Below are 18,213 nucleotides of genomic sequence, written 5' to 3' on the forward strand. Positions count from 1 at the left end.
TGGGGTGGGATGGGGCGGGGGGAGGGAGAGTCTCCACTACGATTCAGCCAAACACGGAAGTAAATTAACATATTTTTAAGAAGAACAAACACAACCTGGCAAATTCATCGTTGTGTATAACCAGATCCAGAATGAGCACTGTACTGGAATTAGAAGCAAGATTGCCAAGTTTAAAGTTTATTGACAACTAATTGCCAATATTGGGTTTCAGTTTGGACCAGCATGCGGTCTCTTGAATAATCTCCATAATGTCAATTTTGAGATGCACCACAACACATTTCTTCCCCAACCCTGGAATCACAGGTATGCATTTAACATTTCCAATTTCCTTCACTCTGAGGAGCAATCTCTCATTCTGATTAGTTCAGTGTGGGCACGCATTCCACCCATCATCCAAAAATGTATTTGAAGAATGAGGTGTTCCAGATTGGCAGCCAATGTCCGTCAGTGAGAAGGTGGAATCATGGGTGAACAAGGCTTGGTATGAGTGCGTGTGGAATTACAAATGTCTGCGCTAACACTTTTAAAAAAAAATAGTGTCACAAGTAGGCTTACATTAACACTACAATGAAGTTACTGTGAAAATCTCCTAGTTGTCTGTTCGGGTATGCTGAGGGAGAATTTAGCACGGCCAATGCATCTAACCAACACATCGTTCGGACTGTGGGAGGAAACTGGAGCACCCGGAGGAAACTCACATAGACACAGGGAGGATGTGCAGACTGCACAGACAGTGATCCAAGCCGGGAGTCAAATCCATGTCCCTGGTGCTGTGAGGTAGCAGTACTAACCACTGTGCCACTTGCTATTTTATGAACTAAGGTGACTCAAACTCCAAGGTGCCCAAGAGTGAATATTTTTGCCTCTCAGACAGGCAAGTCCTGGCCTCTAAAGGTAGGATTTGCTAGTGACAATGCAGAGTCTGAGCTACATTAGTTGGATGATGTGTAGAATTGAAGCCAGCAGTTGTATCGGTCTAATGGCCAAATCCTGACCTGTGAGCATGCCCAGTAAATGCCAACCTAACAAACGTTGAGAAACTGGGTCATGAAAAGCCAAAAGATTGGAGCCAGATGGCAACAACTTTGTACAAGTGGAAACAACAGGGAACCTAGTTTGATGTAGCAAATGATTTAGTGTGATTTACATGCATTTAAACGAAATAGCATGTTTATATCTAATTCATTGCGTATGCAAAATTAATGCATTTTGGAAGAAATTAGTTTTCCTTTGTTAATGACCATTCTGTCTTTAATATTGTCATGCTGTTCAATGTAAATCTAATAAATGAACAGAGAAATGTACGCTGGGCAGAATTTCCATTGGCTGCTTATTAAAATATCTAAGCACTTTCTGATGTTTATTCTATGTCTGACTTTCAGCTGACTTTGAGCAGGTAAACACAGTTAGCAGTGTATAATGATGGCTGACATCCGCTGGATTGAAAACAATAAATTGTACTGAGAACTGAAAACAGGCAAGAATTGGAGAAGGTTTATTGCATGAAACAGACACACAAAAGCTTTGTGTAATTGGGGTGCAGAGGACGCAATTGGGTTCAGTGAAATTCTCTACTGGGATCTAAATTTTGTTGTGATCAGGTACACGTTTTATAGTCAAATATACCAAGCCTAAGGATCTTTCCAAGTGTTGAGCAAATCAAGTGTCATCCTACGAACTGGCTTAGCCATTTCATCTGTGCTAATTCCTCAAGTTAAAGATAGATGATAATTGCCAGTATGCAAGAAATTTATTTTCTTAGCTTTAGCTGTAAAATTGGTGCTCGATGCAATAGGATAGGATTCCCTTCTCCACTCAAACCGTCTCTTTAAATCCATCCCCCCTTCCCACCCCAGCAATCATCAATCCCTCTCCCCTTCCTGCCTCCAGCAACCATCAATCCTGCACCATGTCCCACCCTTCCCAACAACCATCAATCCCTCTCCCCTTCCTGCCTCTAGCAACCATCAGTCCCGCTCCATGTCCCACCCTTCCAACTCCCAACAACCATTAATCCCTCTCCCTTTCCTGCCCCTTCTGGTCTCAGCAACTGTCAATCCGATTCCTCTTCCCAACCCTATCATTCCCAACAACCATCAATCTCTCTTCCCTTCCCACCCCTCCCACTCCCAGCAACCATCGCTCTTTCTCCCCTGCCCACCCCTCCCACTCCCAGCAAACATCAATCCCTCTCCCCTTCCTGACCTTCTCACTCCCAGCAACCATCAACAGGTGCTCACAGCTCATGATGTCCTTTCTACCCAAGATTGAGATCTTTCTGTCAGTTGCCTCTGCCACAGTTTTCCTTAGTTCATCAGGTCCAGCCTATCTTAAGGTTTCTCTCCTGCCCTGGTCTTGAACCTGCATCTTTCTCTTCCATTTCTCTTGTACCTTCTCAGATCTCATTTCATCCACTTCTTGATCTCACATTTTTATTCCCACTAAACTACTGCCCACTCAACTTTCCTTCCTGGCACAATACTCAAGACTCTAAATGGTGCTGTCTTCCCTCTCTGACAAATTTACAAAGCCCCCTGAACCTACGCTTGGACTATCTGCTATTGCAAACTATCATCACATTGCCAAACTCTCTTTCTGCTCTCAAGTCCTCGAATGTGGTTTCACCTCCTATATTCAGCTGCAATATTCTCTGCAATCCACGCTTGAAATTCTCTAATAATGTATCTGCTATTGTTGCAGCATGGAAATGATCCTTGACAAAGTCACCAAGATCATCAGGCGAGTGTAGCCTTTGATATGGATGAAAGGCAGATTTTGATTTGTAAATAGGGCTTTTTGTAGAGCAATGAATTAATGGATATGTTAATGAAACCATAGTGATATCGATGATGTACCTGTGACATCAGTAACTGGACGACTGAGAGTCTCAAAGAGAGCATGATGCAGAACAGCCTGTGTCCTGAATACAGAGTGCTCATTAAATTATAAATAGTTTTCACAAAACTATATTGTTGGATCTCAAGTCACCTCCTGTCATGGGCAGCGGAGGTGAGGATAAGACATTTAAATTGCCATTAATTGGGCATGCAGTACCAGGCAAGTATCCTGACAACTCTGAGGGAATCTGGTACCCATCTTCATGAGCCTGTTCTGTAGTTTCACCCAAGCTGCTCATGGAAACAGCAAGTTTAGGGCACAGGAGATGACCATTTGGCCTTCATGCCTACACTACCTGAGAAAGAGCAATATAGACTAATCCAACACTTCCTCTGTAGCCCTGTGGGTTATGCCATCTCAGGTGAACCTCCTAGTATTTTTATTTAAATGAAGTTTCTCGCTATACCATCCTTTCAGGCAGCAAGTTCCAGATTCTCAACACCACTGAAATCAAAACATTTGTCTTCATCTCCCATCTAATCCTTATGCCAATTATTTTAGACCTGTGCCCCCAGCTATCGACCACTCAGCGAACCAAACTAGGTCCTTCCTTTCTCTCTGCCCCTCAATTTAAAAAAAATGCCTCAATTAAATTATCCCTCATCTTCCTCCATTCTAAAGAAAACAACCCCAATCCTTTAGGTACCCTGACTAGTGTGGTCATACTGTTCCTGTAATGTGGTGACCGGAACACAGAACACTAGCTGTTAGATGGAACAAGACCTTACACAGTTGATAAAAGTTCTTGGTTGCTGTGGTGCTCCTTGGATTGGCAAGCGTGTATGCTGTCAAAGGCTACACCCTGTACCCATGGCAAGACAGCAAGATTTTGAGTGCAAATTATTCTGGCTTTTGTCAAAGCAGGAGAAATTGACATAAATTGACGCACTGGCAAACAACCTATCCTACTTATTTACCGATTGAGATATCCTTAAGATGTTTACAGTGGTCACTGGTTGCCAAGTAAATTAAGGAATGCACCAGGAGCGGCCATCAGGTTCAGAAGGGAGGCAGTGGCCCAGTGATATTATCGCTAGACTATTAATCCAGAAACTCGACTAATGTTCCGGGGACTGGGGTTCAAATCCTGCCATGGCAGATGGTGGAATTTGAATTCAATAAAAAAAAATCTGGCATTAAGAATTTACTGATGACTGTGAAACCATTGTTAATTGTCTGAAAAACCCACTAATGTCCTTCAGGGAAGGAAATCTGCCATCCTTACCTAGTCTGGTCTACATGTGGCTCCAGAGCAACAGCAATGTGGACAAGAGTCTTCAGTCAGGTCAAGGGAGTTGGTCTTATATGTATAGACCATCTGACACAGGTACTGCCCCCTGTGATCTCGGCACCTTAATGCTCTGCACCACTCTCCTGTGTATCTGCTAATCCCATTACAACAAACTGTGGCTACTTGGAACAGTGAGCAACCCCTTCATCCAATATAATGTCAGGAAGGTCCATGGTGCTTTCTGCAGGTTTGGATTGTTTCCTCTAGAGCCCGGGTAAGATGCTCAGTTGGAGAGTTGGTGCGGGTTTGCTGGGCTAAATGGCCTCCTTCTGCATTGTAATAATTCTATGAAACGTTTGCTGGAGGGGGGAGCTGACAAAGTGGCTTTAAGCACTCAGCTTTTACTGATCAACATAAAAACAAAGTGCTGCAAGAAAATTAGCAGGTCCAAAGTCATACTGAATTCAAAACATTGGATTTTCTGCAAGTCCCACCACTCAGCGTGTTTCAGAGCTGTGGCGATGGCCCCCCCATTGACTGATGGCAGGATGTTCTAACCCCTCCACTGTTAACGGGGGTTTCCCGTTCTATTTACCCCCTGCTGCCAAGAAACACAAACTGCGGATTGCCACCGGTGAGGACAGATTCCACCATCTAGAATGGCTGGAAAATTCCAGCCTCTGGTTTCTCTCTCCACAGATACTGCCAGGCCTGCTGGGTTTTCCAGCCCTTTCTGCTTTTTATTTCGGATCTCCAGCATCTGCAATATTTTTGCTTTTTATTTGAGCCTTTGGGGAATCTAAACTATAAACACCCACACTTTATTCTCTCTTTCTTTTCAATGAAAAGTTTCCCAAGAAAGTCACACTTGAGGCGTCTAATTCATAAGAATGTATAAATCAATTGAAAATATCCTAATTTCCATGCAATTATGATATTAAATACTGTCCTATTGCTGATTCACTTGCACTAATGATTGCAGCAACTCTGGAGAGCAGGTTACGCACCCACAGTCAAGCACTCCTCTGTCAAACCCCAAAGGAGCCAGGTTGTGGGTGTAATTAAACTTTCAGTTTCCATCCAACTTCAGACCATCTCCCCTGCAAGTTAAAGTTCCTATGTGGAGGTGCCGGCGTTGGACTGAGGTAAACATAGTGAGAAGTCTCACAACACCAGGTTAAAGTCCAACAGGTTTATTATCAGTTTGTGATCAGAACTCCCAGCCACCTGATGAAGGAACAGCCAGTTCCAAAAGCTAGTGGTATTTGCTACAAATAAATCTGTTGGACTGTAACCTGGTGTTGTGAGACTTCTTACTGTGTTAAAGTTCCGCCATTGATTCAAATATTTTTTAAAACATGCACGTTATATTAAGGCAGCCAGTAGCTCTTCCATGTTGTGCCATTTGGATTTCCCATACTCTTTGACACTCACATGAGCTATTAAAATATATAAACTGAGGTGGACAACTCACTTTAGGTCCAAGTGCACACAATTGGTGGGAATTTCTGGCTGCGCTCATCCCAAGACTGGAAAATCCCACTCAACGTCAACAGACTTTTGCACAGTTCATGTCCCACTCACTACGATTCCCGTGGTGGGCGGGAGGGGAAAATTCCCCCCAATATCTCTAAGGAGTAGCCTCCACCAATGTTGTATCAGTGCCAATACTGTATCGGTGCCACATTATCGCTACTATGGAAGGAACGGATGATAAATGGGGAGCAAGAGACTAATCATGTTACTTCAATAAGGAATTGTTTCAGAGACTCAGTTAAAAAAATTTCTATAGTGCTTTTAATGTAGTAAAATATCCCAAGGCGTTTCACAAGAGCATTACCAAACAAAATTTGACACAATGCCACATAAGGAGATACTGGGACAGAGAGCCAAAAGCTTGGCTGGAGCGGTAGGTTTTAAGCATTTGAAAGGAGGAGAGAGATAGAGAAGCAGAGAGGTTTAAGGAGGGCATTTCAAAGGTTAGCACCTAGGCACAGCTGATGGATTGATAGATCAATGAAAACCAGGGAATGTGCATGAGGCCATAATTAGAGGTGCGCCAAGATCCCGGAGGGTCCAGGCTTTAAGGAGGGTTTTGAGATAAGGAGGAGCAAGGCCTTGGAGGGACTCATAAACAAAGATGAGAATTTTAAACTCACAAGACATACTGGAACTAGTGGTTGCGGAGATGAGAATAAGGCTTAAGATGATCAAGACTGAATTTTGTCAAGGATTAACAATGATGGTTTCAATAACTCACAAAGCACAAAAACATGCTTTGAAAATGAATGACAGATTTGAAGAGTTTTAAAAGGAACGCAGCAAATGCTATTGAATAACATGGGAAAAAATTCAAAACAGCTTTTTCTGGAAGTGCAGGGGTAATCTTAAGGAAAAGACCAAAAGCCAAAGACAGCAAGAGAGAATCCCCACACCCAAAAAGTTACCAAGACAGCAATAAAATGTGAAGTTCATTTCAAATACAATTCCAACCAGAACGCGCACTCATAAATCACCTTGGACAAAGGTGCCAAGGTACATAGCTGTGAGTCAAAGGGGCATCAAGCCAAAGGAGATAATATTGGGATCAGTGACTCAAAGCTGGGTTCAAAGAAATGGGTCTTACAGACGGTATTTGGAATGAGAACGAGGAGCAGATGCAGAGAACTTTAGAAGGGGAATTCCTCCAGACAGCTGAAGACATTGCAGCCAATGGTGGGAGGAGGGTTTGGGGTGAAAGGGGAGAGGCCATCCGAGGGAACTGCAAGAAAATAGAGATGGGAAAATAGGCTGAAAGTACATGGATGAAATTACAGTGAAGGGAAATAGAAGCAGATAGAAAACGTGAGGTAAAACATAGCACAACATAAAAGAGGGAAAATGCAAAAAGGGATTGGAGCGAGGATGAACAGTATTTGAAATAATCAACATAAAAAGGGCAAGATGGGTCAATATAAGTGAGCAAGAAGGAGATGTAGAACAATTAAAATAATGAACCCATTTGCATTAAACGGGCCTACCTTGGAAGAAGTTTTTCACTCGAAGGTAGCTGACGCTGAGGCGAAGGACGGAAAGTTTATCCAATTTGGAAATGATATCTGGTGGAAATGGCAGGAGATTAGCCAGATGGTCCAACTCAGCATTCAGACGGTCTCGGTGTCTTTTAGATGGATTGGACTTCACACTGGTTGGGGCTGACTTGCTGTTTGGAACAATCCAGAAATAGCAGTGATTATTCACAATACGTGATTCTCTTATGAACAAACAAACAGAGATTATTGTGTACGTTTTAATATCAGACATGTTGAGGTTGAAAATAAGGTATTTATTTACTGAAAAATGATCAGGGGGCAGGTGCTGGTCATTGAGGATGTTTGGATTGGGAACAGAGATGGTGTGGGCTGATAGTTAGGGTGAAAGTGTCCTGGCCACTGGGCACCCTCGGTCTACTTGACCTTTTGCCATGTTCCCAGATTTTCCATGCTTTCTTCCCACTCGGCTGTCCTGTTGAAGCCACTTGCACCTCTTTTTCCCAGATTTTATTTTACTTGCTCCATTTCCACCATATTTTGCCTTGCACCAGCATCCGGTCTGTTATTTAATCGCTCCTGTCCCACCACTTTCCCCTGGCTCTGCACTTACTTTAGAGCGGTTTATCTCCAGATTTTGATGGAAGGTCAGAAAGGTTGGCCTCTACAATAATCTGGAGCTGGGTTCTATCATCAAACTGGGCGAAACAGAGAGGAGAAGGGAGGAGAAAGGGGAGAGGAAAAGAAGAGAGTGGAGGAAATGAAGTGAGAGAGGCAAAACGAGAAGAGGGGGGAAACAAGCAAAGGGAGGGAAATGACAAAGGGGGGAAATCATGAAGAGCTGGAATTGAGAAGAGAGAGGGGATCGAGAAGAGTGGGGAATCGAGGAGAGAGGGAAGAAGAGAAAGGGGAAGAAGAGAGATGGGGAAGAAGAAAGAGGGGGAAGAAGAAAGAGGGGGAAGAAAAAAGAGGGGGAAGAAAAAAGAGGGGGAAGAAAAAAGAGGCGGAAGAAGGGAGAGGGGGAAGAAGAGAGAGAGGGGGAAGAAGGGATGGGGGAAGAAGAAAGTGAGGGAAGAAGAGAGGGGAGGAAGAAGAGAGGGGGAAGAAGGGAGAGGGAGAGGGAGAAAGAGAGATTAATTGAGTTGATCTAGTTTGAGTTTCACTGCTCAAAGCAGCTGCCTTGGTCATTCTTAGGCTGAGAAAAGGCTCAATAATTGATAAGCACAGAGCAAAGGGTGTCAATGCGTTCTAGGCTGGTAGGCCAATTCTGAGACAGAAGGAGAAATGTTTGACAATATTGAAAAGGATACTCCTTCATAAAATTCCTCACAACTGCTTCAGTATGAAGGGAACTTTCCTTTCCTTTCTCTGCACTTCCAACCTCCTCATCTGTCCAAACCTTGTACAATGTGATGCATCTGTCTGATAGTCAACCTCACCGAACATGCTTGCCAATGAATGTCTTACAACAGCACACGGATTTATCTTTGCTCTGTTACAGGAAAGGTGAGTGTAAGAACACAAGGGAAAGAGAAAGGGCCAGAATTGGGCTGCTGATTTGTTTTGTACCATTAAGACCTTTGTCATTCAATATCCCCTGCTTTCCACCCTTTCACAAATTTCCTTTCTTAGATCTTTCCTGTTTTCCTTAAAATTCGTTTCTTCGCTAACATTTCCAATTCAGTCACAAGGTCAGCAAGCTGAAATTTTTAGAAAAACTTATAAAATTCTAATGGGGTTAGACAGATTAGATTCAGAAAGAATGTTCCCAATGGTGGGGGAGTCCAGAACTAGGGGTCATAGTTTGAGGATAAGGGGTAAACCTTTTAGAACTGAGACGAGGGGAAATTTCTTCACTCAGAGGGTGGTGAATGTGTGGAATTCACTACCACAGATAGTAGTTGGGGCCAAAACGTTGTCTGATTTCAAGAAGAAAGTGTATAAAGCCCTTGGGGCTGAAGGGATTAAGGGATATGGGAGGATCAGGATATAGAATGCGATGATCAGCCATGATCAAAATGAATGACGAAGCAGGCTTGAAGGGCCAAATGGCCTACTTCTGCTTCTAGTTTCTATGTATCTAAAAGAGCTCACATCAAATTCTGGTTTCCTAGAAATGACCAAAACATCTCACAATGTGACAGTCTATGAGGTCGAATCCATTGTCCTTCCCTCCTATCGTAATAGAGGTGAATAGTATAGATGCATTAATAGGTACCTACATGAGGGAGAAAGGAATAATAGATACCTTGATACGGTTAGAGGGAATAACCTGGGAGAAGGTTTGTATGGGATAGGATGATCAGCATAGATCTGTTGGGCTGAATGGCCTATTTACCAGCTAAAAATTGCATGCAGTTATTATCATTCCTCACTTGTTTCATCTCTTGCTTAACTCAAAAGGTGCTAACCGTTGATCTACTTTGCAGGATTTTGACAGTTTGTGGCCACTTCCAGGGATCAGTGGGTGAATGGTTTGTGGTAGGCGAGATCTAAAGGAACTTCCCTCAATCTCAACCACATTCTTTCTCTGTTGATTCTTAACTCTGTTTCTAAACACGCAAGGGCCAATGTTGCTCAAGCCATCTTTTTGACAGGGATCCTCATATATCAAGGAATTCTGCAACTACTTCTTACAGTCTCCTCTCTCAGTCATTTTAAAATGACATGGTGGTACAGTGGTTAGCACTGCTGCCTCACAGCGCCAGGGATCCAGGTTCAATTCCTGGCTTGAGTCACTGTCTGTGCAGAGTCTGCACGTTCTCCCCGTGTCTGTGTGGGTTTCCTCCGGGTGCTCCGGTTTCCTCCCACAGTCCAAAGATGTGCTAGTTAAGCGCATTAACCATACTAAATTCACACTCAGTGTAGCCGAACAGGTGCCGGAGTGTGGCGACTAGAGGATTGTCACAGTAACTTCATTGCAGTGTTAATGTGACACCTGCTTGTGACACTGATAAATAAAAAAGGGTTGTAACACCCTGAGGTGGGGATATGCGCACAGTAGTTTCACAATGATCCTACCCTCGCGATGAAGAGCAAAGGGCAATTCCTTATTTAGGGAAAACCAGTTGAGTGCGTCAACCTGGAGTCACAGCTCAAGCTTACTCTAGGGAAAGAGTCACACCACTTCAATGTAATATCCAGTATGGAGTAAAGCCAGGTTTATTAAATACTCAGGGAAAGCATGGGTCCCTGCCTTTGAACTTTTGTTAAATGAAAACTGACATTATTTAAATATGTAGAGAGCAAGGATTTTCTATTCCTTGCGCACTATAAACATTTTAAATGTTCATTGATAGGAGCGAGTACTGGGAGGAACTTGGCCAGCAGAACTGAGAATGCAGCCAGAGAGTATTAGACATGTAAACAGGGTATTTAATCCCTGGAAGTATAAATGCAGTCCAAAACCTACAATAATAGAAGTAAAAGCAGTGCAAGGCAGACTCTGTTATAACGCATTATCGTTCTGCTCATATTTACCAAAAAACCTCACATTCACAAGCAGCTGATAAGTAAAGGGTGCGCTGTGCCATATGTTACCATGGCTCAGCTGGTAACACTTAGCTGGAATGTTCTGGGTTCAAGACCCACTCCAGAGCAGTTTAGTTAAGTTTATTTATTTATTAGGGATTCTAATGATTACAAAGAACAAAGAAAAGTACAGCACAGGAACAAACCCTTTGGCCCTCCAAGCCTGTGTCGATCATGATGCCCCAGCAAAACTAAAAAAAACCTTCTGCCCTTTCTCAGCCTGTATCCCTCTATTCCCTGCCTATTCATGCACCCATCCAGAGGCCTCTTAAATGTTGCTAATGTTTCTGCTTCTACCACCTCCTCTGGCAGTGCATTCCAGGCACCCACCACTCTCTGCAAGAAATAAAAAACTTTGCCCATACATGTCCCTTAAAGTACGAGCAGCAGGGAGTTCTCATCCTGACCAAAATTTTCCCTTCATTTACCTCACAACTGATGTTTATTAGTCCTTATTATTTCTTGAAGTTCGCTGTGCACAAACTGGCCATCATATTTTCTACATTGCGACAGTGATTACACTTCTAAGTTACTGCATTGGCTCTCAGACCTCCTGAGGCTGTGAAAAGCATTATAAAATGCAGGACTCTTCTTTTGACTAATATTATTCATTCTGGAGAGCATTTGCCATTCAGAAACATAGATCTTAGCGAGCAAGAGGGAAGAGGCAATGAATGGAAAAATCACTGCAGCAAAAGGACAAGTAGGAGAGAATCAGAGCCAAAAGAAATTGAGAGCAAAATAAAGACCAGCAAAAACACAGAAAGGCCAAAGATAAATGTTAGTTTTAAATATTCTGTACATTTTATTTGTCCAGTATATTACACTTATCTACATACACAGCCTATATTTAGCTCTGAAAGTGTTGCAGACACAGCACACTTTTGCTTAGATCCAACTTGGGTGTATAAATCCTGTCCTGTAATAAGTCCTTCCTGTTTTGATGGATCCAGATGAACACAATGACCTCTATGGTTTTGTCTTTGGCTAAACACAGATTTTAAAATATTTTTAAGTCTACTAACATACAGAGTAAAAGCTGGGTGGGATTAGAAAGAAGTCAGGGATTCCTTGGTTCAACAAAAATAATGCAAAGAGGGATTAGGAACAGGAGTAGGCCATTCAGCACCCAAAAGCCTATTCCTTAATTGAATTAGATCATGGCCAATCTGTATCTTTATTCCATTGACCAACCTTGCTTCCATAGCCCTTAATACCCAAATCCAACAATAATCTAATTAACTTTGAATAGTCCTGGTAGTTAAAAAAAAACCTACATATTTTGTGTATAAAAGCACACCAATAAGACTAAAATAAAGTATTGCATTTATATTGCATCTTCCTGGGTCACAGACATCCCAAATTTGTACGATCAATGCAGTGGTGCTGTCATCATTATACTACAGGAAACACAATGAGTGGCACAGTGGTTAGCATCTTGGTCACTGTCTGTGTGGAGTCTGCATGTTCTCCCCATGTCTGCGTGGTCCAGGTGCTCCGGTTTCCTCACACAGTCCGAAAGACGTGCTAAGTTCTCCCTCAGTGTACCCGAACAGGCACCGGAGTGTGGCGACTAGGGGGACTTTCATAGTGACTTCATTGCAGTGTTAATGTAAGCCTATTTGTGACACTAATAAGCAAACATTAAAACTTTAAACAGGAGCCAATTAGTATACAACAAGCACTTGCAAACAGCACTGACCGGAGGTTTCTGTGATGTTGATTGAGGGGATCGATTGAGCAAGACACGAGAGACAACTCCCCTGATCTCCTTTCAAGTACTGCCCTGGGGTTTTGTACGTTCACCGCAGAGGCTGATGCGGCCTTAGTTTAATGTCTCATGTGAAATATAGCATCTCAGATAACGCAACAATCCCTCAGTTATGCACTGGAGTATTAACCTAGTTGTTGCACTTATCTCCTGGTTTGGAACCTAACCCTCAGCCTTCTGACTCGAGAGGTCAGAGTGTTACCCACTGAGGCACAGATAAAGTGAACCAAAAGAGGCATTGTTGACAGCAGAATGAACTTAATTGTTTTCATTGTGGAATTCAGTTCATTTTATTAATGCAAAGCTGAGATTTAGACATACTTTACTGCAATGTTAGGGTTTGTTGGAAGGGGAAGTAAGCACTCTCTCCGGACTTGCCAATAATCTGAAAAATAAGCTGAATAATCAGCTGGAAAAGGGCAAGTTTTATAGGGGAATTTGGATTATGTTCCAGGGGAAAGCAAAAGATTTTTGAGATTTTGCCGGGGTAGGTTTGGAGCTGTATATTGTTACGGCCATGTGAGGCAGGGTATAAAAAATGAATCACCTATCCGACCATTCCAAGTCTGACAGTAACAGCACCTTTATTTTGTGAATTTAATAAGTTGAAGGTATTTAAAATCTTAGAACGCCTACAGTGCAGAATGAGGCCATTCGGCCCATCGAGTCTGCACTAACCACAACCCCTATAACTCTACTTATTTACCCTACTAACCCCCGACACTAAGGGGCAATTTAGCATGGCCAATCAACGTAACCCGCACATCTTCGGAGTGTGGCAGGAAACCCAAGCAGACACAGGGAGAATGTGCAAACACCACACAGACAGTGACTGAAACTGGGAATTGAACACAAGTCCCTGGTGCTGTGAGTCAGTAGTTCTAACCACTGTGCCACTGTCACTGTCTGTGCTTAATCATTTACGTACTGATGGCAAGCTTTCTGGAGTTTAAAACAAAAAAGGTTCTTTTTATGAAATTAAAAAACCACCCAGGTAAAAAAAAACGATATTTAAAAACGGCAAACCCATTCTTCATGATATGCACAACCACACATGCGAGGTCAAATTAAAATTCAACACTAACAAGGTAAAGAATAAATGACACTCCGCTGTTCATCCTTTACTGGGTATCTGTGGTCGCGGAAGGTTTTTCTCCACACAAGTCTTGAGATTCCAGGAGTTGAAACCCACATGAAACTACAATCGTCGGAGATAATAGCCGGAATTTTACCGGCATGTCCGCTCTTGCCGAACGGAATTTTCTGCTGGCCTCGGGCAGGGTTTTACGAGCCTTGCCCAAGTGGAGGTTGTAAAACATCGGCCAATTTCTTTCTAAAAACACAATCAATCTATTCCAGGACTCTCTGATTTTTGCATGGACGTGCCTTTTGAAGGAATTTGAGGGAAGGGAGATTAAACAGTTTGGGCTTCTACTCGCTGGAGCTTAGAAGGATGAGAGGGGATTTAATACAAAATTGTATTGAAGGGATTGTTAGAGTAAATGCAGACCAAATGTTTCCTCTAATGGGGCAATCTAGATCAAGAGGTCACAGGTATAGTTGAAAGGAGTAGATTTAAAACTAAGATGAGGAGGAACTACTTCTCACGGAGGGTGGTGAAGTTTAGGGTGGCACAGTGGTTATGCCTCACAGTGCCAGGGACCTGGGTTTGATTTCCAGCATGGGCCACTATCTGTGCGGAGTCTGCACATTCTCCTCGTGTCTGCATGGGTTTCCTCTAAGTGCTCCAGTTTCCTCTCTCAGTTCAAAGGATGAGCTGGTTAAGTGCTAAATTCTCCCACAGTGTATGTGAACATGTGCTGGAGTGTTGTGACTAAGGGATTTTCACAGTAACTTAATTGCAATGTTAATGTAAACTTACTTATGATCCTAATAAGTAAACATTAAACATTGTGGAACTCGTTGCCCCAAAGGGCAGTGGAGTCTGAATTGTTGAATGATTTGAAGAAGGAGACAGATATAGTTCTAATAAAAATGGGATATGGGGAATAGGTAGGGAAGTGGATTTGAAACCAGGGAGAGATCAGCCATGATCTGACTGAATGACGGAGCAGGCATGAATTTGCCTACTCCTGTGTTCCTAGTTTGTCTATCCCTGTTCTGGATCTCAACTGACATGGATACAGGGCCTTTAAATGGGGTGAAAATGAGGAGAGGATTATCGCACCCACGCCAGATCTGTCCCAGACGAAAGAGAGATTTCAAACATGGTTACTCAAGTCACATGACCTCTCTCCCTATAATGATTTGAGAAGGTATTTGTTTAGCTTATGTCTGGACGAACTGTGGCTAGTCCCATGGCCTATGATGACCCAGCAATTAGTTCTGAATGACTCATTGTCTAGCTTGATGTGATAGGTAAAATACCTTTCCGTATAACTGTTCTCCCGGTAAATTGTCTGTCTCCATTTGAGAAGTAGTCTTATAGAAATGTAAATGTGAGGTTCAGCACAGTTTCAATAAATCTTTTTGGAGTAGTTTGTGGCAGCAGCAGATGTGAAATTCCATGACGATATTTCAGCACATCTTATTTCTATTGAAACCTTACTGAAAATGAGTCAACTGGTACCAGACATGAGGTGGCTTGTGGCAGTCATCTTAAGCGAGTGTCTTTCCTAGCCCTGTTGAAAGTGCTTTCGATTAAACAGTTCACCGTGGGCCCAATTTTAAGATTTTAATTTTAATTTTACCATCACGTTGCACCCGTTTTCTGGCACAAAAACTTGGTAAAGTCAGGCGCGAGGCGAGTAGCGCAATCCGTGCCCGCCTCTGCGCTGGCTCCCCCTTTACCAAGGTCCAGAAAATAGCTGCGATCGGGACCGTGCCCAAAATGGGCACGATGGCCATTTAAATGTATTTGCATGTATTTAAACTGACTTAATGGGCTGCACGCCCAACCTCACTGGCACTTCCCCCTTTACCGCCGCTTTCATCCATCCAGATTCGGCGCAAGACAGACATGTTCCACAAAAGTCCGATTCAGGCACCCCAGTTAATGAGGAAGTAAGTGTCGAGTATCCAATGGCTCTCTGCTTGAGATTGTGTGGGGGGTGGAGGTGTCCGCTGTCTCTCTGCCTGAGATCAGTGAGGTGGAAGAGGGAGTACGCTGCCACTCTGCATGAGATTGTTGTGGCGGGGGCTGGGGGTCCACGATCAGTCTGGATGGCAGAAGGAGGGGAGGGGGAATAAGGAGGTCAGTAATGTTGTGGGGATGGGGCAATATCTGTAGGGGCCAGGGGGAGGTATTATCTGGCCCGGGACAGATGCGGCAGGGGAGCTGCATTCTATTTTTCTCCCTGCGTATGCGCAGTTGGAGACGCCCATCGGAGCTGCAGGATTTTGGAAGCCCAGGCCGCAGGTTTCTGCACCGTGATTCGGAATCGCTGATATTTTTGCAGGCAGGGTACATATGGGGACACCTGAGAACGGGTCAAAGGTCAGATCTGAAACACTCCCGGTTTCAAGTCCGCCCAGTAGTTGGAATCAAAATGGTGAAATCAGGTCCTATATGTTTGATCAGTCGATTAAAATTATAAATTAATATCACTCATGCACAAGTCATACCATCATGACAAAATTTCAACATTCACGCTGCTGTCAGGGAGTGATTTGCAAATGTGATTATGAGAATTGCTCTCTGAAGTGACCTGGTAAACCACCAGACAGGGTAACTAGGAATGGACATTACATGTAGGTGTTTGCCAGTAATAACCATGCACTAAATATAAATAATGATTTGAACTGCAGTTTTCAATTGGCAGAAAAGCTGGTCTTCATGTAAAATTGTTGTAAAGTGAATAGGTATCAGAAACCACAAAAATGACAAAGGTCGCTGTTAATTGTCCAGCGATGAAGGAGCACAGCGTCCTTTCAGTTCTAGATTTGGAACAAAACGGGATGGATATCGTGTCTCTTTGTGTTATCTGTTACTGTTCAAGTGTGAACCAACCCCAATTTGATGCTAGGGCAAAAAACACCTATAACTCAACAATAACCCTTGAATCGAAACTGAACTCTGGTGTGGGAAAACAGAAAACAAAACCACAAATACTATGCATTTAGCTTTATTGCACGTCAAATTTGAATTTGCAGATAAACATCAAGTTTCTTTTTACTGCACATGCTAAAAGGAACAAGTTTATAATACACGTAGTATATATATGTTATATACATACACGAGTTATATAAAACATTTATAACCTGTTCTTTGGGCAACTTTAGGTGCATGACAAAATCATAGCCTTGACAGTGACACCAATAACCCAGAAATAAAATTGTTTATGCATTGGAATAAATTCAAATGCATATTCTTACCATTTAGTTGATTTGCCCTAAAATTGTCATAGCCTTATTCCAGGAGTTTAAATTTTAGTTTCACTTTTATTGCTCCACATTGATGCGTTGGCAATTTGGGAGCAGAAGAACCCATGGGTCATGACATTAGTAGTCATACCAAAATCGCACTTCTACTCCTCTCCCCCCAACCCTATGCAAATGAACCTGCAAGAACCTAAGAGGATAAAGAAGCTATCAAAAGAATGGTGCTTTTCATTGCCATAACATTTGCTATGTAATGACCACTTTTGCTTAACTAGTGTTAAGGGACCTTGCTTCGTAAGATTCCAGACTGTGCTGACAACTTGCAACCTGTAGACACAGGCTTGTTTACCAAGCTGGACAACACACTGAAACAACTCAGATTGATAGTTTGCAATAGTTGAACATGAGCTGGAATTCTCTGGCCTCCCAGCCATGTGTTTCCTGCCAGCGGGAGGTGGCGTGTTATTTGCTAGCAGTGGGATTCTCTGGTCCCACCAATGGGAATCCTCATTGATGTCACCCCACACCAACAGGAAACCCGTGAATGGCCAGAGAATTCCGGCCATAGTTCCTCATGGTAAGCAGGTTCCCACTCAGGAATATCCAGAAAGAGACTAGAATGTGGAGGTTGGTTGCATCTTGGAGCTATTGGCATAAGTGCACTTACAGAAGCTAGACAAGTCAATGAGGGATAAAAGAGTAGAAGGATATACTGACAGAGTTATATGACGTCTGGTGGAACAAATAGCAGCATAAATCAGTTGGGCTGACTAAGCCATTTCTGTGGTACATAAGAACATAAGAAATAGGAGCAGGAGTAGGCCATCTAGACCTTCAAGCCTGCCCTGCCATTCAATAAGATCATGGCTGATCTGAAGTGGATCAGTTCCACTTATCCGCCTGCTTCCCATAACCCTTAATTCCCTTATTGATCAGAAGTCTATCTACCCGTGACTTAAACATATTCAACGAGGTAGCCTCCGCCACTTCAATGTACAGAGAATTCCAGAGATTCACCACCCTCAGAGAAGAAGTTCCTCCTCAACTCTGTTCTAAACTGCTCCCCTCACCCCTCCTTATTTTGAGGCTGTGCTCTCTAGTTCTGGTTTCCTTTCTAAGTGGAAAGACTCTCTCTACCTCTAACCTATCTTGTCCCTTCATTATCTTCCATGTCTCTATAAGATCCCCCCTCAGCCTTCTAAACTCCAACGAGTACAGGCCCAATCTACTCAATCTCCTCATAAGCTAACCCCCTTATCTCCGGTATCAGCTGAGTGAACCTTCTCTGTACTCCCTCCAAGGCCAATATATCCTTTTGCAAATAAGGGGACCAAAACTGCACACAGTACACCAGTTGTGGTCTCACCTGTGCCTTGTACAGTTGGAGCAAGTTGTAAATTCAATGAAATGCT

At 43.0% G+C, this 18,213-nt stretch overlaps 1 protein-coding gene across 1 annotated transcript in view; it reads right to left on the reverse strand.

Annotated features, from left to right (window-relative positions):
• Positions 1–18,213, reverse strand: part of ahrra (aryl-hydrocarbon receptor repressor a) — a 203,218-nt gene that overhangs the window by 163,375 nt on the left and 21,630 nt on the right. The window contains exon 3 of the mRNA XM_080203261.1: positions 7,150–7,331. Within this exon, the coding sequence (XP_080059387.1) occupies positions 7,150–7,331 (182 nt within the window). The remainder of the gene's footprint in view (positions 1–7,149; positions 7,332–18,213) is intronic.

The sequence above is a fragment of the Carcharhinus amblyrhynchos genome, chromosome 2 (assembly GCF_965287045.1).
Source record: "Carcharhinus amblyrhynchos chromosome 2, sCarAmb.v2.hapA, whole genome shotgun sequence".
NCBI lineage: Eukaryota > Metazoa > Chordata > Chondrichthyes > Carcharhiniformes > Carcharhinidae > Carcharhinus > Carcharhinus amblyrhynchos.